Source organism: Furipterus horrens, unplaced genomic scaffold (genome assembly GCF_987537825.1).
Source record: "Furipterus horrens unplaced genomic scaffold, mFurHor1.1.pri manual_scaffold_10, whole genome shotgun sequence".
Lineage (NCBI taxonomy): Eukaryota > Metazoa > Chordata > Mammalia > Chiroptera > Furipteridae > Furipterus > Furipterus horrens.
Window position 1 is genome coordinate 40,291,192 of NW_028327180.1, and position 24,272 is coordinate 40,315,463.

The 24,272-nt window shown below is 53.7% G+C and overlaps 1 protein-coding gene across 3 annotated transcripts in view; it reads right to left on the reverse strand.

Annotated features, from left to right (window-relative positions):
* Window positions 1-5,390: 5,390 nt before the first annotated feature.
* The window catches only part of PTPRS (protein tyrosine phosphatase receptor type S), a 59,572-nt gene continuing 40,690 nt past the window's right edge, over window positions 5,391-24,272 (reverse strand). The window contains exons 13-33 of one of the 3 annotated variants that reach the window (XM_090289418.1): window positions 22,423-23,031; window positions 21,908-22,005; window positions 21,097-21,350; window positions 20,603-20,696; window positions 20,285-20,500; window positions 19,648-19,805; window positions 19,138-19,149; window positions 18,786-18,898; window positions 17,404-17,451; window positions 16,187-16,284; window positions 15,985-16,108; window positions 15,226-15,401; window positions 15,027-15,146; window positions 11,923-12,077; window positions 11,529-11,814; window positions 11,166-11,344; window positions 10,287-10,413; window positions 10,080-10,205; window positions 7,452-7,606; window positions 7,131-7,266; window positions 5,391-6,514 (exon numbers count right to left, since the gene is read on the reverse strand). In XM_090289418.1, the coding sequence (XP_090145544.1) occupies window positions 6,446-6,514; window positions 7,131-7,266; window positions 7,452-7,606; window positions 10,080-10,205; window positions 10,287-10,413; window positions 11,166-11,344; window positions 11,529-11,814; window positions 11,923-12,077; window positions 15,027-15,146; window positions 15,226-15,401; window positions 15,985-16,108; window positions 16,187-16,284; window positions 17,404-17,451; window positions 18,786-18,898; window positions 19,138-19,149; window positions 19,648-19,805; window positions 20,285-20,500; window positions 20,603-20,696; window positions 21,097-21,350; window positions 21,908-22,005; window positions 22,423-23,031 (3,353 nt within the window). In that variant the 3' untranslated portion in view covers window positions 5,391-6,445. The remainder of the gene's footprint in view (window positions 6,515-7,130; window positions 7,267-7,451; window positions 7,607-10,079; window positions 10,206-10,286; window positions 10,414-11,165; window positions 11,345-11,528; window positions 11,815-11,922; window positions 12,078-15,026; window positions 15,147-15,225; window positions 15,402-15,984; window positions 16,109-16,186; window positions 16,285-17,403; window positions 17,452-18,785; window positions 18,899-19,137; window positions 19,150-19,647; window positions 19,806-20,284; window positions 20,501-20,602; window positions 20,697-21,096; window positions 21,351-21,907; window positions 22,006-22,422; window positions 23,032-24,272) is intronic. The other 2 variants (XM_090289419.1, XM_090289420.1) reach the window with 2 other exon arrangements.

Consider the following 24,272-nt stretch of genomic DNA (forward strand, 5'->3'; position numbering starts at 1 on the left):
TGAACCCACAACCTTTTGGTGTATGGGATGATGCTCCAACCAACTGAGTCACCCAGCCAGGGCAAAAGATCCAGCTTTCTATAATAGTGTTATTTTTCTGCTGCTGCCACACGTTTCCATTTATTAATTCCTGATGGTCTTAATGTTTTCCCTCAACTTACCTTGGATTCATTCTTTTTGTAATAGATGTTTAGTTGAAAGCTTTAACTAGTTTAGTTTCAGTTAATTTTCTCATAAAGTCATGTAAGGCTACATATTTGCCTCTAAGTACACCTTTGGCTGCTTGTTTCATTTATATTCCGTGATCTTCCTCCCTGCCACACATACACTTGACTTTAAATTTACCTCTGAGTACATCTTCAGTTCCATCCCACTGATTTTTATTTGCAGCAGTCTCATCATTCAGTTCTAAATACTCTGTAACTTTACATGACTTATTTTCATTCATTATTTAACACTTCCAATTATGTGGATTCCAGGAGCTGGATGTCATGATTTACATATATAGTTTTATTGCACTGTGGCTAGTAAGTCTGACTGTTGAGCTTTCCTTTATGACCCAACACATGTTCCATTTTCGTGATAGCTCTGTGTTTGGACAGAATATACATTCTTTATTTGTTGGGGACATAGTCCTGTACATAATCTATTTGATCAAGTTTGCTATTGCATTACTTGTCTCCTCAAGATCCTTATTTTGATGACTTGGTCTTTCTGCTCCCGAGTTAGCTTCAGTCTCCACCACCACTGTTTCCTTTTTTTAAAAGTATGTTTTACTGATTATGCCTTTATAGTTGTCCCAGTTTCTTTTCCTTTTGCCTGCCTCTGTCTGGTATCCCCCTTACCTCCAGAAGTATCCTGCCCCTAGTTCATGTCCATGGGCTGTGCATGTAAGTTCTTTGGCTTCACCCTTTCCTATACTATTCTTAACTTCCCCCTATTTTGTATCAACAGATTATGCTTCTTGATCCCTGCACCTTTTCCCCATTTCTCCTCCTTCCCCCTCCTAGCTGATAACCCTCCAAATGATTCCCATACCTATGATTCTGTTCCTATTCTGGTTGTTTAGTTTTTATTATTTTTTAGATTCAGTTGTTGATAGTTGTTGTCATTTTAATGTTTGCAGTTTTGATCTTCTTCATGATCATAGTTTTGATCTTTTTCTTAAATAAGTCCCTTTAACATTTCATGTAATAATGGCTTGGTGATGATGAATTCCTTTAGCTTTACCTTGTCTGAGAAGCACTTCATCTGCCCTTACATTCTAAATGATAGCTTTGCTGGATAATTTTGGTTGTAGGTCCTTGCTTTTCATCATTTTGAATACTTCTTGCCAGCCCCTTCTTGCCTGCAAAGTTTCCTTTGAGAAGTCAGCTGATGGTCTTATAGGAACCCCTTTGTATGTAGCTCTCTTATTTTCTCTTGCTGCTTTTAAGTTTCTCTCTTTATCTTGAAACTTTGGCATTTTAATTATAATGTGTCTTGATGTGGTCCTCTTTGGGTCCAACTTGTTTGGGACTTTATGGACTTGTATGTCTATTTCCTTCACCAAATTAGGGCAGTTTTCTTTCATTATTTTTTCAAATAAGTTTTCAATTTCTTGCTCTTCCTCTTCTCCTTCTGGCACCTCTATGATTCGGATGTTGGTACAATTAAACTTGCCCCATAGGTTCCTAATCCTCTTCTCATTTTTTTCGATTCTTGTTTCCTCTTTCTTTTCTGGGTGAATGTTATTTCTTCCTTTTGTTCCAAATTGTTGACTTGAATCCCAGCTTCCTTTCCATTACTGTTGGTTCTCTGTATATTTTTATTTCACTTTGTATAACCTTCACATCTTCCTTTATTTTGTGGCTGTACTCAATCATTTCTCTGAGTACCCTGATCACCAGTGTTTTGAAGTCTGCATCTGATAGGTTGGCTATCTCTGTTTTGTTTACTTCTTTTTCTGGGGTTTTGTTCTGTTCTTTCATTTGGGTCACATTTCTTTGTCTCCTCAATTTGGCAGCCTCCCTGTGTTTGTTTCTCTGTACTGGATAGAGCTGCTTCAACTCCATGTCTTGGTAGTGTGGCCTAATGTAGCAGGTGTCCTGTAGGGTTCAGTGGCACAACTTCCCCTATCATCCAAGCTGGGTACTTGAGGTGCACCCTTTGTATGGGCTGAGCACACCCTCCTCTTGTAGTTGAGCCTTGGCTGCTGTTGGCAGATCAATGGGAGGGATTTTACCCAGGCCAGTCAACTGCAAGGACTGGCTGTGACCACTGACCACCAACCTCCATCTTCTGTAGAGGACCAACTGTGCAGGGGCAAGGTGGTGGTGCTTTGATGTGGTCTGCAGCTGTGCACTGCGTGTGCTGACCTGGGGTTTCCCGGGTGGTGCAGGCCAAAGTCAGCCCCCACCTGTGTTTTGCCCAGAGCACCCTGCCTGAGCTATAAAGCAATCTGAGATGGCTGCCACTTGTGCTGGGCTTGGAGATTTCCAGGCAAAGCCAAACTGTGAATCTAAGCTGTTTGCTGGTAGTGCTAGGCCTAGAGCGCACTGAGGCCAGCTGTTGCTTGTTTGATAGGATTTAGAAAGTTGTGAAGCATGAGCCAAGACCAGTCATTCATATGAAAAGGCAGCTTGGGTGGGCCCATAAATTGGGTGCGGCAGAGTCTCTGGGCAACTCCAAGGCAGGTTAAACAGTTTAGCCAGGTTGATGGAGTCTCAGATATGGCACCAGTTTGCCGGCTCTGTGTTGGGGAGGGTTTAGAAAAGAGACAATGGCCCCTGCTCACCTTGATGTCACAGACACTTCAGTTTCTTCCTATATACTATGGCGCCTTTCAAGCTGCTACCTCAGTGCTGGAGCTCAGAGGGAGTGAATCTGAGCAGGAGAGTCCGTGTGTGGATTCTTTTAAGAGGAACTGCTTGGAGCTCCCACAGTTTCTTCCACCGACTCAAACCCCGCTGGTTTTTGCAGTCACAAGTTGTGGGGACTTATCTTCCTGGCACTGGATCCCTGGGCTGGGGGGCCTGGTGTGGGGCTGGGGTTCCTTGTTCCTGAGATATCTTTCCTGAATTTTTATCTACCACAAGTGGGTGAGGGACCAGCCTGTTCACATCTGCACCCCTCACAGCAGTCTGGATGGATGCGGTTTTTTAAATTCTGTAGTTGTCAGACTTCCATTCAATTTGACTTCTGATGGTTCTGGTTGATGGTTGTTTTATATCTTACTTGTAATTTTGATGTGGTTGTGTGAAGAGGTGAGTTGTGTCTGCCTATGCCGCCATCTTGACTGGATCCTCTTCTACAACAGTTTCCTTTCATTCCTCCTTGTGGGTGTTTTCGCTTTAAACATTAAATGATGTTAGAGACAAAGTGTGCATTTAGGGCATCTGCACTTAACACTACAGTGCTCTTGCTCCTGAAAGATCCATGGTGATGGGAGGTCCTTCCCAGCCTGGGGCTGTGGTGCGTATGGCCCATACTGACCATGGGAGGCAGAGCTCATAGACACCTTGAACTCCCTCACTATGGCCATGGGAAATGGGCAGACCTGGGCCCACATCCAGTTCTACTACTTACCGTCTGCGTCATCTTGGGTAAGAGACCTGACCTCTCAGAGTCTGTTTCCTTATGTGTCCATTGCCAGCAGGACTGAGACTGAGTGAGGCAAGCATACGTAAGTGCTCAATAAATGGGGTGGCTATGGTCTCCCATGGCAGGCCAAGGCAACTGGAGATATGTAGTGCCTTGCTAGTCATGCCTATAGGTGAAGGCAATTCCTTAGGGCCCTCCTTGTCCAGGAAGCCCTCAGCTAAATCCCTGCCTGCCACCACCTACTACCAACCAAGGCCATGAGCTTCTCGAGGGCTAAACCACAGAACTGAGAGTCACACATGCTAACTTTACCTGAAGATCCTCTTTATCCTGTTTCCAGTAAGGATGGCAAGCTACATTCTATTTAGACATTTTAGTCTCATGGGCTGAGGAGACCAGAGGGGCTTTGAGAATTGAGTGGGAGTTCTCTGGGCAGAGTAATTGCCTTAGGAACAAGCTTAGCTTGGACTTCTCTGTCCATTTTGTCTCAGAATCTGTCACTAAAAAGAGAATCCCTCTCCCTTATTGAAGTCAGGAGCTAAATGTTTTTAATTTTGTTAACACAAAAGAACATCAAAAATGCCTCAAAATGCCATTAATTTCCACTTTCATCTTTTTTTTTTTTTTAATTAGGATTTATTCTATTCCCTTCTAGTTATTTGAATTGAAGGGTTGGTTCATTTGTCTTTTAAGTTCACTAAATTCCTGAATTTGTTTTCTGATCAATGTGTTCAAGGCCGTCTATTGTCCTCTGGGCACCTTTGGCTACAATCCACAGGTTTCATTACATAATTCGCTTCTTCATAGTTTTTCTTTAAACCTATGCCTTATTTAGAATGTGTTTTAAAATTTGCCACGTTAGGCCTTTTTGGGGATGCAGACTTTATTGCAGAATCTACTAGTGGTGCCAAGATCAGGTTATTTTATCTTTGTTTCTTGGAACTTGTAAAGATGTCTACTATTGGATTTTCTAAATGCTGATTTTTTATCAACAGTCCATGTGTGTTTGAAAACTTGGGGGTTGGGCAATACAGGGTTTGATCAACTTATTTGAGTAAGTTTACTAATATTAGTCACATCTCTATATATATGTAGTTTTGACTACTGGATCTGGTTTCCAAAAGGGGTGACCTCACCCCTTCCTAGGATGGGCCCCTGTCCTCACCAAGACCACCCCTTCTGGTCCCTGGAGCCCTGTGTGACCATGGGTGGGGAATCTTCCATCTCATCTTTGGCTCCTGTGGGGTAGAGATAGGAAGTGGCTCACGCTCCATCCCCTGAGTCTGACTCTGAGCATGGGCTCACTCACTGGGTAAGAACAGTGTGCCCAACCCAGTGGTTCGTTGAGTAAACTCAGCTCCATCATGGGCCCTTCTGGGGAAGGCAGCCTGCCTGTGGCTGAGACTGACCAGGGTATGAATCCCAGCTCCATTCCAAAGTGTGTGTGTGACTTTGGGTTAGTTGCTGCCCCAGTCTGAGCCCGTTTCCTCATCTGTAAATCGGGCTGATGACGTCCACCTCAGAGAGCTGGATCCTGGTAGACGCTCAATGGTGGTCACACTACAATCAACAGGAACAACTACTACCAATGAGAGCCCCTGTAGGGCCAGAACTTGGGTTCTAGGTTCAAATGCCAGCGTGGCCCCTAGACACTGTGTGATCTTGGACCAGCAACGCCACCTCTCTGGGCCCCACTCCTCATTGGACTGTTATAGGACAGAATGACACCTCAGCTTTCCAGGCCCCTGCCAGCCCCAGGACAAAATGGGACGGACAGGGGCATGACAAAGACGTCACCAACGACCGGGTTCAGACCATCTTCCTTTAATACAAAGTTGATATATCTACATACACAGAGGTGGGAAAACCACCCAGCTGCTTCCGTTTGAATAAACAGTGGCGAGAGCAACGGCAGATCTGCTCTTGTACAAAGAGAAAAACTCACTTGCTCCGGGGTGGGGGTACTGTCTTTTCTGCTTTTGCCCCATAGTCCCAGGGGGAAAGGCTCCCCGAACCGGGGCAGCACACAGCCTCTCTTCCCTGAAGAGGCGGAATCTCCTGTTCTGTTCATTCTTCCTCCGCGGGGGCGCGTGGTGGGGGCTCAGGCTGCCGAGAGGCAGGCTGCTGCCATCTCTGGTGGCGAGTGCCCACCCTCCACCACCCCACCCTCAGAACTGTCCTTGATATGTCTGAGAATTTAATCATTAAAAAAAAGAAAAAGAAAAAAAGAAACAGGAGTGAGGAACAGCTTCCAATGGCAGGAAAAAGAAACACGCCAGCACAGGACAGCTGTCAGAGCGGATGCAGCCATCACACGAGGACGCTTCTACAGTGAAAAAATAGACTGTGAAGATAACAGGAATAAGCAATTTTTTTTTTTTAAATTCATTGACTGGCAAGTCACTTTTTTTGTTTCTTCTTTTAAAAAAAATTGGAAAAAAATACGCTATTTAAAAAAAAAGAAATGTCACTGGATACAGTTACACGGAGTTTGGGGAAAAAAAAAAAAAGCTGAATTCTGGCCCCCCTCCAGCCCGGTACTGATGCAGGGCTGGAAACTCCCTGGAGGTGGGGGGCAAGGGGGTCAGGGCCCCCGCCCTCCTCTGGTTCTGGGGAAAACCCCCATTTGATCACCTTCCCCCCTCCCCCCACCCTGGACTTGCTCGTTTTGGAATCAGAAGGAAACGAGGAATGTGGCAAGTATTTCAAGGCAGCGGCTGGTGCCAGGGAGGTTGCTGGGGGCCTTGTCGTCCCCAGAGACCGTGCAGAAACGCCGCCACCAGGGGTCCAGGCCTCCAGGGGCCCACCCAGCCCGGGCAGAGGCATCTGGAGCCGGTGGAGTTGGGCCGGGGTGACCATGGCTTTAGGTTGCATAGTGGTCAAAGCTTCCCAGGTACTCCAGAGCCGCCTGGTAACAGAACTGGTACTCGTCCTGCGGGAGAGGAGGGGAACAGGGCTCCGTCAGTGCCTCCTGCACTGAAGCCTCTCAGGGCTCCCTGTGGCCCCCCAGGAGCTGCCACCTGCATGGGTGGACCCTGCACCCCAAATGCCCTCTCCTCTCTGCCTACAGGTCGTACATATCTTTTAAGACGTGGCTGCTTAGCCAGCCCGTCCACACGCCCCTCCAGGCCAGGAGTCCGTGGCACCAGCTCTGTCTCTCCTGAGACAGGAGGGGAGGACACTGTTGATATGCCCAGTGAGAGTGTGACTGCAGGGAGGACCCACCCCACTCTGGCTTCCATTTCCCCACCTGGGGAGCAGTGGGACTTTAGACTGTGGCCTATATTATATTAGGGTCTTGGCTGAGCCATCAACTTGCAGTGACTTCAGGACTAGAATGGGCCCTTCTCTGTCCTTCTCCGTCCAGTCCAAGGGTCACTTCTCAGCTCTGGACTTCAAGCTACTCTTGGGTCAAGAGTTGACTGACCCCTTTCCCACCCAAAGCAGGAGGCACTGAAGTCCTCCTTTTCACAAGCACATCACAGAGGAGGAGCTGAGGCTCGGGCGACAGAGTAGAGGCCAGGCCTCCTTTCCCTGACCCCCCTCACCTCCGTCTGCACCATGGCCGGCCTCTGGGTCCGCAGCATCTTCACTGTCTGGAAGATGTCCACCACACCTTCATATCGCATCCTCTCCAGCACAATACTGAGCGTAATGAAGACGCCAGTCCTGCCCACGCCGGCACTGTGGGAGGGAGACGGCAGTTCAGGTGCAGGGAGTCTGGAGCCCCCAGTTCCCCAGGCACGAACATATCCCCGACTGGACTGCCTGAGGCTGGTGGTTTTCGTCCTTAGGCCTCAGTTTACCCAGCCAGGAAATAGCTCAGACTGGAGGGGCATGTGGACGGGCTGGCTCAGGGAGCAGCTCACCTACAGTGGACGGAGATGGGGCCGTCCTGGCCAAACTGTTCCTTTGTCTTGTGCACTTGGCCGATGAAGTCAATGAAGCCCTCCCCTGACTTTGGCACACCCTGTTCCGGCCAGTCCGTGAACTGGAACTGCCGAACAGTCCGGGACTGGCCATCCTGGAAAGAAAACGCACCCAGTCTTGCTCATAAGGTCAGTGGCGGTCACGCTGCCTTCCGTTCCCGCCAGCCTCTAGTCCCATCCGTCACCCTTCCCAGCCGCCCTGAGGACTCACTGGCCTTCACCCTCCAGTGGTACCATCTATCATTGAGACGTTCTGGCCTCATGGCCAGCACCACCCTCCTCCACCATCTTCTGCTGCCACCATCCAACGACACCAGCTGGCGTGGCCACTGTCCACCCCCGTCGCTCAACGCTCCTCTCTCACGTCTCCAGTCCCAACACCAGCGTTCTCTGCAGCCCTCCATCCCGCACCACCATCCCACCTCCATGGCCCCAGGCGCCCTGCCCTCACAGCGCCCCAAACCACCCTCCCTCCCTCCTCACCCAATGGCGCCCTCCTCCGCCAGCGCGAACCAGTCTCAGTGCCTGAGCCTTGCGCCACCCAACAGCGCTACCTTCCCGCACCCGCTGCTCTAACCCGCTGTCTTCCATCACCCTCCGCCCTTCCCTGGCTGCCTGATTCCTCACCCCCCACCGCTGACGGCAACGGCACCCCCTTCTCTGCAGTCTCGCTTTCCATGGTTTCAGTTCCCTGCAGTCAGCCATGGTCCAAAACATCAGTTGTTTACCTCTGGAATTGTCCATCTACTGTGTTTTAAATGGTGTGTGACATTCTGAACAGCGTGGAGAAATCTCGCGCCGTCCTGCCTGGCACGAGTCACCCCCCGGGCGGCGGGCCCAGGCTGCAGACGCTCCCCGCTTGCTAGTCACTTGGAGCCGTTGTGGCGGCGGCCCCACAGCGCTTGTGCTCCAGTGGCCCTCATTTTACTTCCTATTGGCCCCAGCACCACTCACATAACTTTATTACAGTATGTTGTTACAACTGTTTTCTTTCACTATCAGCTATTGTTGTTAGTCTCTTACTGTGCCTAATTTGCACATTAAACATCACAACAGGTACATGGGTACAGGGAAAACCCTCGTCTGCACAAGGTTCAGTACTGTCCGCCACCTCAGATACCCAGCGTGGGCGCTGAGATGCGCTCCCCACGGGTAAGTGGGGGTAACTGTACTCACCACCCCTCACCACCTCCACCTTACCACCCACCGCTAGCAACTTGTAACTCCCGATCATCCAGTGGTGTCACCGGCCACCAACGTCCCCCAGCCCCCGCCACTCAGGTGCCTTCTCGCCACTAGCTTCCCACCACCTGACAGCCTCTCCCTCTGCCGTCTTTCACGCGTCATGACCCAACGGTGCCCATGTCCACAAGCCGTCACTAGTCGTCATCGCTCCTCACCCCCCAGGAGAAGCATCTGCCCCTGACGTTCTCCAGCCCCACTTTTCCAGTCACATTCTCCACCGCAAAATGGTGCCATCTTACCCTAAAGGCCTCCCCCCTCCACCACGAACACTTCCGTCTCCAGTCCCGTCCTCCTCTGTCCTGGACCATCCGGAGCGCTGTCTGCTGCCACCGAATGCTCATGCTTCTTTACTTTTGGAGTCATTTTCCATTGATTCTCTTCGCCCTCCACCCCCCTGGCTCTTCTCCATCTCCTCTTCCTCCGCCCACTGCTGGTAGCACCTCACCCTCACCGGCCTGTAGGGCATGTCCCCCCGGCATTGTCCCCTCGCTATCCACACGTTCCCGTCCCCCTCCTCCACCAGCCAACAGGACCATCTTCCACTGCTTCTCAACCCCACATCCCACCAATGCAAAGGCATCACCTTACTCCACCCAGCACTAGGACCAGTAATGTCATTTGCTCCATCAGCCACTGGCAACATCCTGACTGCCTGTTCCCAACGCCCATAGTCCTGGCTCTGCCTTCTCCTATCCCCTCTTCTGCCACCAACTTTGATCCTCTGTCACCCAAAAGGGCCACCTTCCAGTGTCCCTCTTCATCAGTTACCACCCAATACCTACCCTTCCTCCTGTTCCCGCCGTCCTCCACTAAGTCTTCAACGGCCACCACCGTCCGCTCTGCTTTCCCATCTCTCCCTGCCCCACGGTGCCAAGTCCCAACACCAACCCCCGCTGCCCACCACCTTTCCATCCCGCGGCTCCAGCCTCCACCGCCCAGCACCGCCACCCACCAGACCTCCCCAGTCCGCCTTCAGCCCCCTAGCACTACCTCCATAGGCTGCTGCTTCCAGGGGACACCCCACTCACTCCCTCTTACATAAGCCCCTTGGGCAATATTCCCTAGTGAGCGGTGTTATACATGCTCCAATGGAGACATTATGGGGTCAGCACACGGACATGGTCCTCCCTTCTGCCCACTTGGTGGTAGGAGTGATTGGTCAGCTGGTCAATTCACTCTTTTTCCTCCCAAGCGTTCGTGTTTATTCCTACCCCTGGGCCTTTGCCTCTACCCCCAACTATGGTAGCCCTCTTCAGGTCACCAGGGAAACACTGAGCCCAGTCTGGGTTCTAGCCCCTGCTGCCAATCTGTCCCCACACTCACCCGGGCGTCTGTGACCTTGAATTCTCGCAGGATGTACTGTGGCATGTTATATTCTGCCATTGGATCCACCACGAAGTACTGGTAGCGGGCGGATCGCTCAGCTGGCCAGTACTGGTGACATTTTTCCTATCAAGGGGATGGAATCTGTGGTCAGCGCTGTCTGGGTCCCTGCCGGTCCCCTGCCCTCTCTCCTTGGCCCCTGCATACCCGGCCCATCTCCCGCAGCTTGGTCAGCATCACCACAATGGTCGAGTTGTTTTCCCACAGCATGCGCCAGAAGTCCTCCGTGGTCTCTGCCAGCGGCCCCTGCGTTGCAATGTAGGCCTTCTGCTGCCTGCGGGGGCGGGGTGTGTGAAAGTCCAGGGCTTGTGGGAGGCCTGGGCCTAGGCCTGGAGCTGGCTCAGCGCTGCCTGAAGGGTCAGGAGCAGCCACGCAGCCACACCTGCCACACGCTTTCCCTCTTGGGAACAGCTCACCATGGGACTATCTCCCTCCCCATCTTATTCAGCCCTCCCCCAACAGTCTCATTTAGCAAATGGGGAAGCCGTCACCCTCAAGATACATTCCAGCTCGCAGAACTGTCCACTTGCCTCCCCTGCCTTCCTGCTCTAGAAGTTTAGTGCCAGTAAACTCCTTTCAGCTGTTTGCACAGGCCGAGCCCTCTTGCACGCCCAGGCCTCGGCACAGCGGGACCCCCGCCTGGGCACCCTCCTTGGCTGTAGACTCTCAGCGTCAGTGCTGCTGCTACTCAAGGCCGGACCGTTCTTTGTGATGGGGCATTGTTCTGGGCAAAATCCCTGGACTCCACCCACGCTACCCAAGAGTAGCTATTCCCCTACACAGTCAAATCATGACCACCAGAAATGTCCCTAGACAGTGCCAAGCCTCCCGGCTGCAGGACCATTGCAATTGAGAACCACTGATACGGAGGAAAGGTGGGACCACGTCACAGACAGCAGCCCCGGGAAGGTTCCCTCCGCCTCAGCTGGGGCTGCACGCGGCTGGCAGTATCTCTGCAGCTTTGCCTCCCAAGCAAGAATGGAGGTCGCGCAGGGACCCTTCTGGGGTCAGGCAAAGGTGAGGCACCTGTAACCGTCGATGAAGCTGGCGTTGATGTAGTCGGAGCCCTCCACCCCCCGGATGGGCTGCAGGCAGACCCTCGTGCTCTCGTACGGCATGATGTTCACCAGGCGGTTCTTGAACTTGTTACAGGGCAGGTTGGCACTGATGAAGCGAGACGTGTGGGCTTTGGAGTTGGCCAGCCGCTGTAGGGACAAGGGGACAGGGTTTGCCATTCAAACAGCCTCCACCCAGAGTGCAAAGACTGGAATAGTAGGCAGGGGAAAACCAACCCCAATTTCTGGTCCCCATTGTTAGGGGTGACTTCAGTCTCCCACTCCTCAGCCCCTCCCCTATCCCACCCACAGCAGCCTCCACAGCCTTTCCCACCTTGAACTCAAGTTCCATGCCAGTGACATGCTCGCCAGGCTCCACTTGGGCCAGCTTCTGAATGTAGGCATAGAGGCTGCGGGCAGGCACTTCCGTGTTGCCGCAGCCCACGGCCTCCAGCAGGGCCTCGTGGATGAAGCTGTACTGGTCCTCAGTCTGCACCATGTAGTTGCGCTGGGACCGCATGAGTGTCACGTGGCCGTATACATCCACGGTCTTCTCTGGCTTGATCCGCTCCAGCATGGCATCGATGACAATAAAGCAGCCAGTGCGGCCCACGCCAGCGCTGTGGGGACAGATGCGGTGACCAGGCGCCCCGTGGGAGAGGGGCCAAGGTGGATGTGGAGAATGAGGTGCAGATAGGAGCTGGGTGTGAAGGATGGGGCCAGCATACCTGCAGTGGACCACAATGGGGCCAGCATCTGGGGGGTTGCAGGTCTTGACTCTCCGTAGGAAAGCCAGGAATGGTGTTGGGTACTCAGGCACCCCGTGGTCTGGCCATGCTGTGAACTGGAACTGGCGGACCTCACGTTTCTCACTGGAGCCGTTCTAGGAGCCACAGGGAGACCACCTGTCACCGCAGTCCACGTGCAGGACACCTAACACACCCCTCCAACCACTGCGCCCCTGAGCATCTGATGCGGGTGGCCATCTGCCCCCTGCGCACAGAGAAGTGTCCATGTGGAAATGTCATGTCTCACATGATGCAGGCAACACTGTGCCCCAACTTTCTCCCTCAGCCTGCTCCTTCCACCTCAGCTGATGGTGGTGCCTTCCTTCCAGGTGCTCTTAACAGAATTTAAAAGTCACCCTTGACCCAACTCCTGCACATCCAGCACACCAGCCAACACTACTTGACCACCTTCAAAGTCTGTCCCAGCCCTGACCAGGCAGCTCTGTTGGTCAGTGTTGTCCTGATACACCAAGGTTGCGGGTTTGATCCCTGGTCAGGGCACGTACAGTAAATGCATAAATAAGTGAAACAAATCGATGTCTCTCTCTCACTCTTCCACTCACTCTCTAAACTCAATAAAAACAAAACAAAAAAAACAAAAAAGCCCGAAGTCTATCCCAAACCTGCCCACTTTGTACCCTCCTCATGGTAGTCACCATGGTCCATGCCATCATCACCCTGGGACGGCATCAGTGTCACTGCTTCCCTGGTCCCTTCAGTCTACTGGCGTCACCCCCAGTCTGTTCCTCCCATAGCAGCCAGGGAGCAGCAGTCCTCCCCATTGCCCAGAAGCCCTGCACAACCTGCCCCATCTCCTCCCTGCCCTCAGCTGCTCCCTCTCTCCCCAGTGTTCACTCGGCCCCAGCCACATGGCCTTTTCACTGTTTCTCCAACACACCAAGCACAGTCTTGCCCCGGGGCCATTGCACTAGCTGTGCCCTCTGCCTGGAATGCTATTTCCCCATATCTCCTCATGGCCCCTTTCCTCACTCCCTCCAGCTCCCCCATTACACATTCTATTCTTCTCCACTGCTTTATTTTAATCCTACATGTAAGATTTCTTGTCATTTTTGGACCTTGATCTCAGAGAAGTTTTTATGAACTTGACCTCTCCTCCCCCACAGGCAAGGGAAGTAGAAGAAAAAATAAATGAGTGGGTCCACATCCAACTAAAAAGCTTCCACACAGCAAAAGAAACCATCATCAAAACAAAAAGGCAACCAACCGAATGGGAGAAGGTATTTGCAAGTGATAACTCTAATAAAGTGCTAATATCCAAAATATATATAGAACTCGTTGTACAACTCAACAACAAAAAACTGATCTGATTAAAATATGGACAGAGGACCTGAACAATTTCCCAAATACATACAGATGGCCAACAGACACATGAAAAGCTGTTCAACTTCCCTAGCTATGAGAGAAATGCTATTACCAACAAGACAGAAATAACAAGTGTAGGAGAGGGTGTGGAGAGAAAGGGACCTTCACACACCGCTGGTGGGAATGTAAACCGGTACAGACACTGTGGAAAACAGTATGGAAGTTCCTCAAAAAATTAAGGAGCTGCTGTATGACCCAGCAATCCCTCTTGTGGGTATTGACCCCCAAAATTTGATTAACACTTACACACTTAAAGATATATGCACCCCTGTGTTCACTGCAACATTATTCATGGTGGTCAAGACATGGAAGCAACCTAAGTGTCCTCTGAAGGATGGAGGATAAAGACGATGTGGTACGTGTATACGATGGAACACTTCTCGGCCATTAGAAAAGATGAACTACTGCCATTTGTGACAACATGGATGGATAAAAATTAGGCCATGAACGAAAGTTCGACCAAATTATGCTTCTCAGGGTTGGTAAATTTCGTGCCAGCCACCATGGCCATACGATTAACCCAAACTAATAAAACTACGGCATAAAGCATGTTTAAGAATAACTTTAACAATAAAGTCAAATTATAACTTCTTGAGAATATTATGCTCAGTGAAGTCAGACGGAAAAGAACAAGAACTGTATGAGCAACAAATGAACAAACTTGCAGACACAGACAACAGCAAGGTGGTTATAAGAGGGGAGAGGGTTGGGAGGAGGACATGAGGATAATGTCAAGTTCATGTGACAGAGGAGACGAGGCCTCAGGTGGTAAGCACATGATGAAATACAGAAACACCGTGTGGTAAAGACATAATGCCTGAAACTTAGGCAACATTATTATCAACCAATGCCACCCTAATAAGTTTCACTTGAAAAGCTTTGTTATTTTCACGTCTTTTGTCTGTGTCTTGTCCACTGAGCACAAGGTCAGGGCATTTTGTCTGCCTTGGCCTCGCTGTGTCCAGTGCCCAGGTCGGGGTGGCACACACAGCGTGTGCCTGCTGCATGTGGATGAACTAAGAACAGTACTCCCTCTTCCTGTCCATCAACTCCGTTTTCTGGCATGTGGGGCAGGCGTGTGCTTAATGCTGAGAGAGGACCTGACTGGGGTGTAGGGAGCACCAGGGTGCTAGTAGCACCTCCTCTCCCCATCATGACAATAAAAATGCCCCTTGGGTTGCAAACTGCTGCAACCGAGAACCACTGATGTAGAAGATGAAGGGAATCATATTATGGAGCAGCCTTCAGTTAAATACTATCTGAGGGTTACCTTTGCCTAAGGCTAGCAGGATCTCTCCGGTTAGGTGTTCTACCCAAGACTCAAGGTACCTTAAGGGTAGGGCTCAGACTCTGCCAGGACCTCGTCAGAGGATAAGGGGGCAGGTAACACCTGCGATGTGACTGATGGCAAAAGGATAACAGATTCATTGCTAAGTTGGGTTCCTCAGGTTTTGTCCTATTGCTGTGACCAGACACGAGGTGCCCTGCTCTGAACCTCAGTCTCCCCATGCATCAAGTGGGCTTCATGATAATGTGGTCAGCCTGAGTCAATATGCTTATCTCTGCCTGATGGGGAGCTCCCAGGGTAGAAGGTGGGGCCCTCTCTTCCTCCACCACCCCAATTACCCCTCCCACAGTCTCCAGCCTGGCCTAGGTCCTACCTTGTGTAGGGAGAATGTCCGCACACAGAACGTGGCCAGCTCAATAGTGTCCAGCAGTGTCACCTGGATGAAGCCATAGGTCTCCGTGCCCCTGTTAGGCCAGTACTGATCACATTTGATCTGTGCCGGGCAAGAGGACAGAGGTGAGTGTGAGCAGGGACTGGCTGGGGACTTGGGCACGGCGGGTTCCAGGCCTCACCCGTGACTTCTCCTCTAGCCGTGTCATCATGACGATGGTAGCTGAGCGCTGCTCCCACACCATACGCCAGAAGTCGCCAAAGGTCTCGGGCAGCGGCCCCTGCGTGGCTATGTATGCGTTCTGCCGCCGGTAGCCATCCACATAGTTGGCGTTGATGTAATCACTGCCCACAATGCCTATGGCCAGGGTGGGAAGCCAGAGATCAGTGGGGGTGCCCTGTCCTAGGCTGGCTCCATGGAGCCCACCCAGAGGCCCTCCTGGGGTGCCCCAATCTGTGCCCAAGGAAATTGTGGGGCATGGACTTGGGGACATCATGACCTCAGCACTGCTGCCATTGGGACCGGTCGCTCTCTGTGCTGGGGCCGTCCCATGCACTGCAGGGAGCTGAGCAGCCTCCCTGGCCTCTACCCTCTAGATGACACTAGCAACCCCCTCCTCCAACTTGTGACCACAAAAATGTCCCCAGATACTGCCAAACATTCCTGGGTGGCAGAATTGAACCAGTTGAGAACTAGTGATGTAGAGTGATAGATGGAAGCATGTCATGGATAGTCGCCATCAGTTAAATATGTATCTAAAAATTCCCAGTGGCCTCTGGCTGGTGCTGGACAAGGCCTGAGACCAGAACCAGGCTTCAGCGTCCCTTCTGTCCCCTAGCTTGTCCATGCTGGCCCTGCCCGGTGGCTGAGAGGAGGCGTGGGGTCTGTGGGCTACCCGGGGGACGAGGAAGGGCAAGATGGAGTCTGGGCCCCACGTTACCTTCAATGGGCTGGAGGATGACACGCGAGTGGTCGTAGGCGATGACGTTGGCGTAGCGGTTCTTGGGCTTGTTGACCTCCAGGTTGGAGTGCTCCCACGTGAACTGCTGGCCCGGGTCAATGGACTGTGGGGAAGGGGGAGGCGGGGGGTGTCAGCAGGGCCTCAGAGGGCCCAAGGGGACGGGAGGCGGGGCCCAGCTCACCTCATACTCCTGGGAGAGCTTGAGGCTGTCGTTAGCCTTGAGGCGTTCCGTGTGCTCCGCCATGTCTGAGATGGGGATTGGCGGGTGGCTGAGCATGCCTGCAGGAAGAGCAGACCCCGCCAGTGCGGGCTGGTCATGGGGGGAGTTGGGGGGGGCCAGGCCGGGGGGTGGGGGGTGCCCGACAGTGTGAGTCTACAGTGGATGGGCTGCAGTCAGAGGGCAGGGCAGGGGTGGGGACCCCAGGCCTGAGGGTCTGAGTGGAGCATCAGAGGCTGTGGCTCCTGGCCAAGCCCGACACCCCTGCTCACACTGTCCTCCCGCTCCGTCCCCAACCCAGCTGGGGGAGGGTCACCCTGGAAGACAGACTTCAAGCTCCTAGTGCCTCGTGGCAGGAAGCAGGCGGGTGACACAGAAATGAAGAAGCAGAAATGCAGAGACATTATTCCCTGGGGTGGGAGATGACCACTCCTGTCTACCCTTTGGGATCACAAGGCCTAAAAAGTCCTCTGCCAGGTAGAGTTGAGGGACTGCAGGGGAAACACGGGTCAGAGGAGACACACGTGTGTCCCCATCTTGCAGTGCCCCAGCTTGGGGCAGGTGCACGCAGACCCTGACTCCGAGGGCAGTTTTCTATCTAGTACGTGGGATGGTGACAGCCCTGACCTTCAGAACCCCCTGGGGATGACTGGAGGCAGTGGAGGGGTCTGGCTCTTTTTTCCTGGAATCTGGGTTGGTCAGACCCCTCCCATGCCCAGGCCAGCACTACGCATGTGCTCACACACACGCTCCGCAGCTACGGGCCACCAGTGTTAAATGGCTCCAACATTGCCAGGCCAGCAATAAGTAATTGTTGTTCTGAGTGGGGTCCCCGGGTGTCCCCCAAGAGCCCACCTCTATGGGGTCTGAGGCTGATGTCCATTTGCCTGGTGGTTCTCCCTGCCCATCACACAGGTGGGCTCCTGTTCGTATGTATGTATGTGTGTATGTATGTGTGTGTCTCTCCTACACCCCTGTTCCCACCCCCCATACATACACAGTCACAACCAGCGCCCTAAGGGCACAATAGACCAGACACCCCGTACCCCGCCCCCAGAAGCCAGCGCAGGACAGGTGGGCAGAGAGAGAGGTGGCAGCATGGAAAACCAAAGATGAAAACAAACGGGGGGGCAGGGGGCGGGAGGGAAGGGAGCCGAGAACAGAAAGACACAGGAACTAACTTTCAAAGTGAAACCCCGGCTCCCTGAGGGGGCTGCTGAGGCCCGAATCTGCAGAAACAGCAAACAATAAATAAATGAAAACCCGCGGTGGCCCCGCCTCCCCCACCCCTTGCCGACAGACAGACAGACGCAAAGGGCAGAGCGACTTCAACAACGAGGGACACACGGCTGCCGGGCCCTGCCTGAGACCTAGCGTAGCTGCTGTGTTTCCTCTGCCCCATGTTTAGCCATGACTTTTAGGCTCTTCTGTCAACATGTGACCCCACACCAACCAGGCCTTGTATCCCCTTGGTGGGGTCGGGAGCGGGGATTTTGGAGAAAGATGCGGATGGTGAGGGAGAAACCTGAGGGCAGAGAAAGGACCCATGCCGTGAACTTGGGGGGGGGGGGCAGCTATGCGTTAAACACGTGTTTAATCCTCATCTGGGGAGAAACAACTGATGTGAGAGGAAAGAGAAGGGAGTACTTTAGAGGTGCCACAGGAGACCTTTCGGGGTCCCTGATGGAGGCTGCAGCCACCGGGTCAATATAAAGGCGCAAAATCCTCATCTGGGTAAAGAGAGAGCTGACGTGGGCCAGTCCGGCAGCAGAAAGAGGCAGCCACAAGGAGCGGCAAGCGGGCCCTTGTGCAGACTGCAGCCGCCAGTGACGTGCAAATGTTTCACGTCTCCATGTGGCTGGAAACAAGAGTTAACGTGAACCTGTTCTGATACAGGAAGTGCAGACCAAGTGCAGGCAGCGGGACAGAGGTAACCACACCATGAGCTCATAAGGAGAACAGCAGCCATCCGCTACGTGAGATATTCCTTATTTGGCTGGAAGCAGCTGGCATGAGCCCATTAAGAGGGGGGAGACGGGGGTGTGTGTGGTTCGCTGTACATGAAGACGATCAAGGACAAGACCTTGATTCAGTTTCCTACGAGGTGACTTCAGCTGCACCCCATTCACCTACAGGGAGCTGTCTGGAGGCAGGAGCACGAGCATCTGTGGCCATGGAGGAAGAGAGGGCATGTGGGAGGCCTAACTTCTGTGCCTTGCTAGGAGCACATCCAGGGGAGGGTGGGAAAAAGCCAAGAGGTCTTAAGACTAGAGGTGTGAACAGAAGCATAGCTCTTTCCGCCAGAAGAAATGGGGAAGGGATGTGGTTTTCCGATGGCCTCCCCACAGGAGACAGCAACCACTGGTTAAATGCAACGTTTCAAAAGTCTCATTTGGTTGTGAGTAGAACCAACAGTTGAGTTCCCAGCCTGGATCCGTGTAGGAGTTTGGGAACCAGGAATTGAACTGCACCAAGCACAGCTGGACAGGGCAGGTGAGGGTTGCCAGGACGCAGCTTCCCCTCCCCCTCAGTGTTGTCCCTGGCACCTGGGATAAGCACATACCTGGTGTCTGGAAGTTAATGCGTCTCATTTCCACGGGGTCCTTGGGGTGGTGGGGGGCAAGGTCAGCATTGTTCAGTAGGCATTTGGTGCGGGGCTCTGAGTCCTTCCGTTTACTTCATGGGGGAAGAGGAAAAATCAGTGAGTGAATGCACTCCAGGCAACAAGAACACGTAACCCAGTTGGTGGGACAGGGACCTTGTGTCCACATGGTCAGGATTCCCAGGACCATGCACACACACATGTGCAACCCACTATAGTAGTCAGACACCCCCCATCCCATGGGCTCAGCACCACTCCATTCTCCCTCCTAGCCCGCAGCCTTAGGCTTCTAGAGGGCAGGGCCAGTTCTTACCTGTCAGGTTTGCTGCTCCCAAAAGTAGACACAGGTGAGGAGGAAAAAGAAGACAGGTGAGGGTGTGCTGGCTGGCCATAGAGGGCCTGTTCTGTGATGGTGGGTGGCTTTCTAAACCTCTCTGAGCCTTGGTCTCATCCAGAAACTGAGGCTGATATTTTCTGCTGGGTCCACCATCCTCCCTCCCTAAGCTGGGACATGTCCCACGTGGCCACTACAATCACTACCTTCATTAAACTGAACAGAGACAGCCTCTCCCCCAAGTCTTCTTACTGAGTGGAGTGTGGAGCTTAAGAGGAGCCAAGTCACTGGCCTGTCAACCCAGTCCTGCCACTTCCCAGGCTGTGGGACTTTGATCAAGTGGTGTAACCTCTGGGCCTCAGTTTCCCTATCTATACCACAGAAAGCTTCCATGAAGATCTGTGATGACACTTCTCTGGACCTTTCCCAAACGCCCTCCTTTTCCAGGAAATCCTCCACTCTGTCAAGCAGGGGGTGCCAGGGACTCACTTCTTGTAGAGCAAAATGGCAATAACGATGCAGATGATGAAGACCACAGCCAGCACGGGCCCGATCACCCAGATGAGCCCCTCCTCGCCGTCCACGATGGGCTGGGGGTCTGGGTTGTCCAGCTGGAAGGGGTCTGAGAAGGGACTGGCTGCAAATGTCTGCAAGCACAGGGCGGAGAGAAGCTCCATCAGTGCCCATCCTCCTCACGGTGGCCATATGGGTCTCTGTCCCTCCCCTACTCTATAAACTCTTTGGCTCCCAAGAAAATGGACCCTGGTGGCGGCCTGCATGGGTTGGCCCTTGCCACTGTGGTGTTTGCCCTGTTCCCTCTATGCTTCAGCCACTCTGAAATCCTTTCTGTTCCTCTTGTACCTACAGACCTTCGCACATGCAAACTCTGGTGGGGGTGGGGGGGCTTCTTGAGTTAAACTCCTACGCTTCTGGGTAAAGCCCCAGTTACCAAGTTCCTTCCTCTAACACACCTTCCTCTTGGGACTCCCTCAACTTCCATCTGTCCAGGAAGCTGGATCTGTGTCTGGCTCTGAGGTCAGCACCCCAGGGGCTGAGGCCACTTTGGGGACCGCCTCACACAGAGAGGAGTGTGGATGGAGGTGGGCAGACATCATTCAGGACTTACAGGCTCACTCTTCTGCAGCACAGCAAGCACAAAGAGAACATATCGGTGGCCTGGCTCCAGGCCTCTGTTGTCAAAGCCACCATACTGCTTCTGATCACCAGGCTGGAAGGTGGAAGGCAACATGGAGAAACGAGCCGCGATGTAGGGCCGAGGCACCTCGAGCTGGCGTGAATGCCGCAGGCTGCGCCGCTGTAGCCGGGAGATGTCCTGGATCAGCTATGGAAACAAGTGTGGCCTGCTCAGAGCCCCGTTGGGATCAACTAGGCTCATGACAGCTGGAACGTGTCTGTCCCCTGCAGGTTGGGTCCCAGCCCTCACCTCCTCTAGGTCCATGTCCTCTGGGCTGCCCAGTGGGGTCAGGAACTGGCCACCACGAGACTTGCGCAGCGGCACCATCACAATGAAGTAGTTCCTGTCACAAGACAAAGAGTCAGAAGGAGCTATCTATGGGCATGACCAGACAGAGATGCTGCCTGGGGGTGAGTGGGCGGTCCCAGCTTCCATGCCCACACATTTCTGTAGCCCTCAATCCTCTGCCCTTACTGCCACAGCAAGGGGCTGACAGTCCATTTGGTCTCCAATCTGGGAGCCCAAAACCAGTAGGTCAGGCACACAGGGGTCTCAGAAAATGGAGAGGCAGACAGAAGGCCACATTTAGTGACTTCCCGGGAGAAGCACAGGGGAACCACACAACATGGGGCTGAGGTAATCCCCATTTCATAGACAGGTGAGGAACTGAGGCCCAGAAAGGTCACATGGCTGGCTGATGAGGGTGTGTGAGGAATCCTGGGGATTTTGGGTGTCATGCGTACTGGACGGGCACCGGGCTCTGGCCATCAGGCAGGTGCACCACGATGAAGCCATCGGCATTGGGCCTGGGGGCCACGCTGGGCTTGCTGTGGAGCAGGTTAAAGGCGGTCCAGGCGGTGACTGTCTGCTGGAGGCCGCCTAGGCTGCTGCCGCGGTTGGTCAGCACGAAGTTGTAGAAGGTGTTGGGCTTGAGGTGCGTGATGAGCTTTTTGGTGGTGCGGCCGTCCACGTCCAGTGTGAGCCCATTGTACTGGATCTGTGGGCCAGGGTGGCTCAGTGCAGTTCTGGGCTGACCCCGACCCAGACTCTGCCCTCAGTCTCTGCTGAACTGGTCCCAGATTGAGACTTAATCCCAACTGAGCTCTGGTCCCAGGCTGAACCCCAACTCTGAGTCTCAGTCGTTACTGAGCCCTAATCCCAGACGAAATCTCAGTCCCATCTGAGTCCCAACTTTAAGCCCTAATCCCAGAATGAACCCCAACCCCAGATTCATTCTTAATGCCAACTGAGCCCCAACTCTGACTGAGCCCCAGTCCCGACTGAACCCTGGCCCTAAAACTCAACCCCAACCTCAGACATAGCCTCAATCCCAGCCAAGTCCCAATCTGACCCCTAATCCCTGAGGAGCCCTGGCCCAAGATTCCCCCTTGAGTCCAGACTGAGCCTCAGTCCCCAGGGAAGCCCAGGACTGCCCAGCCCTGAGGCCATCCAAACCCCAATACCACCCCAACAAGCCTCAACTCCAGACCAAGCCCTAACACTGGCCAAGCCCCCACACCAGGCCCAGCCCCCCCGCCCCCCAGGTGGCCACACCTTGTAGGGCGTGGGTGAATTGTAGTTGTCGGGGAACTCCCAGCTGAGCAGGACTGAAGTCTTCATGACCATCTTCACCTTGAAGTTCTTGGGCGAGACTGCCAGGCAGCAGCCGAGCGGGAGAGAGCAGAAGAGAAGGACTGTGAGTGCTGGGTGTGGGCTGGGAGGCAGGGGAGGGGTGGGGCGGCCCAGGCGCTCCCTGTTGTCCGCTGTGCCCATGGCCTTCCTGCCTGGCCCTGGCCTGGCCCTGCCTGGCCCTGTCCCAAGACCCTGCTGGGGGAGACGGCGCGGCTGCAGAGAGAAGGCAGAGGAGGAAGGGGGTGGGGGGGATGGTGGTGCCACTGAGGCACGTCCCACCTTTGCCAACGCCAGAGCCTCAGGGTCCAGACTCGCCTCGAGCATCCACGAGGAAGCAGAAAAGTGACTACTTACCTGGGTGGGGGAGAGGGAGGGGGCTGGGGTAGGGGTGGGCACAAAGCCCGGTCCGGCTCTGGTGTGGGGGTTGCCGCGCCTACCTTGGTCCCGCAGGAACGTCCGGTAGCGGACAGGGGGGCTGTAGGGGCCGGGGCCCTGGCGCGTGTGGGCCCGCACTTGGAGGTCATAGGCTGTGTCGGGCTTGAGGCCCTGCAGCGTGAGCATGTTCTCAGCGCCTGGCTCAGCTGCTGCCGGCAGCTCAGTCTCTCGGGCGGGGCCCAGGGCACCGGCCTCCCGGACTGCCACTGTGTACTTGACAATGGCCCCGTTGCGCTCAGCGGGCACTGGTGGCAGCCAGCGCAGCAGGACAGTGCCAGCCGAGGCGTTGCCAGCCGCCTCAAGGATCTGTGGGTGGCCACGGGGTGCGTCCTCTGGGATGCTCAGGACCTCCACCGCCTCCTCGCCCAGGCCGCCTCGGCTCCGGGCTGCCAGCCGGAACACGTATGTGGCCCCCTTATGCACTCCTGATGCCATGTAGTGGTCCTCGGTGGGCAGGAACTCAAGCGTGGCCAGGGGTGATGAGTCCTCTCGGCCGAACTGCAGTCGGTAGCCCAGTACTTGGTCCTCGGTGGTGCTGGCTGGGGGCTCCCAGCGTGCCAGCAGGCTGCCCTCAGGGGTCTGCTGCACCGACAGAGTGGGGCGGCCCAGCACTGCGGGGACACAGGGTGACCATCAGTGACTACTTGCCAGCCTGGGAGCATGGGGTAGGGTTGCCATTTTGAAAAGTGGGTCTCAGAGAGGCCTCAATGAGAAACAGAAACCTGAAGGAGGTGAGGGAGGAAGTCGCAGGGAGGTCTAGGAAGAACAACGTTCCAGGCAGAGGGAGCAGCCAGTGTAAAAGCCCTGAGGTAGGACTGTGCTTGGTGAGTCTAAGGAACAAGAAGGAGGCCAGGGACTCAAGAGAACCCAATAAAGGTAAACACCCCCAGATTTCACAGCAGGACTCATCTATTTATCTCCTCCTTTAGTCAGTGAGTCATACATTTCTTGCCTTGTTTATTTGTCCATTGCTGGCACCTAATTAATATCCATGGGGCACAAAGAGTGTCCAAATCCTGCCTGTGCCCTATGGTTCTCACAGTCTGAGTAGTGACGAATGTGCCAAAAAAGGTTTCTGGGCCTGGTAAAGAAAGGAGCAACCAAGCTTCTCCACTCTAGGACTTATCAGGACCTTTAATGGACTGTGCTATGAGCAGTCACAGTGTATGCAGTGGGTTCAGCTTAGTAAGCATGGCTCTAATGCAATGTGTCAGAGAGGAGGAGACCATGGGAGGCTCCTTGGAGGAGGGGACATGGGCACTGGACACTGGAGGATACAGACTAGCCAGGCTCACGAAACAACATGGACAGGGCTGGCAGTAGTGTAGAGCCTCAATGCAAGGCTATGTGGTCAGAGGTGTGGCACTGAGGGTCCCAGAGAGAGGAGTGGGTGTGGGAAGTGGGATGGAGGCCTTTCTGCAGTTTCTCAAACACACTAAGCTTGTTCCCCTCTCTGAGCCTTTGCCTGGGCTGTGCCCTCTGCTTGGAACACCCTCCCCTTGCATGTTCACAGTTGTCTCTTTCTCCTTACTCAGCTCAGTTGTGGCTGGGGGAAAATCAGAACCTTGGGACTGACAGGAAGAGCCAGAAAGGGAAAATGAGGAAGGGCTGCCAGGAGAGGAGGCTTCATGGTGCAGCTGGGAAGACAGGCACAGCACCCTAAAATGACAACCCACCCAGCGTGATCAGAGCTGATGGGGGAATGACAGGGTGCTGGGGAGGCCTAGGAGGGGTATCAAACCAAGACTCTGGAATGGAGTGGGATGGGGAAGATTTCCCTGATGAGGTAGAAACAAAGCAAAGACCTAAGGGATGGGGAGAAGACAGCCAGGCCAGAGAAGGGCATCCAGGA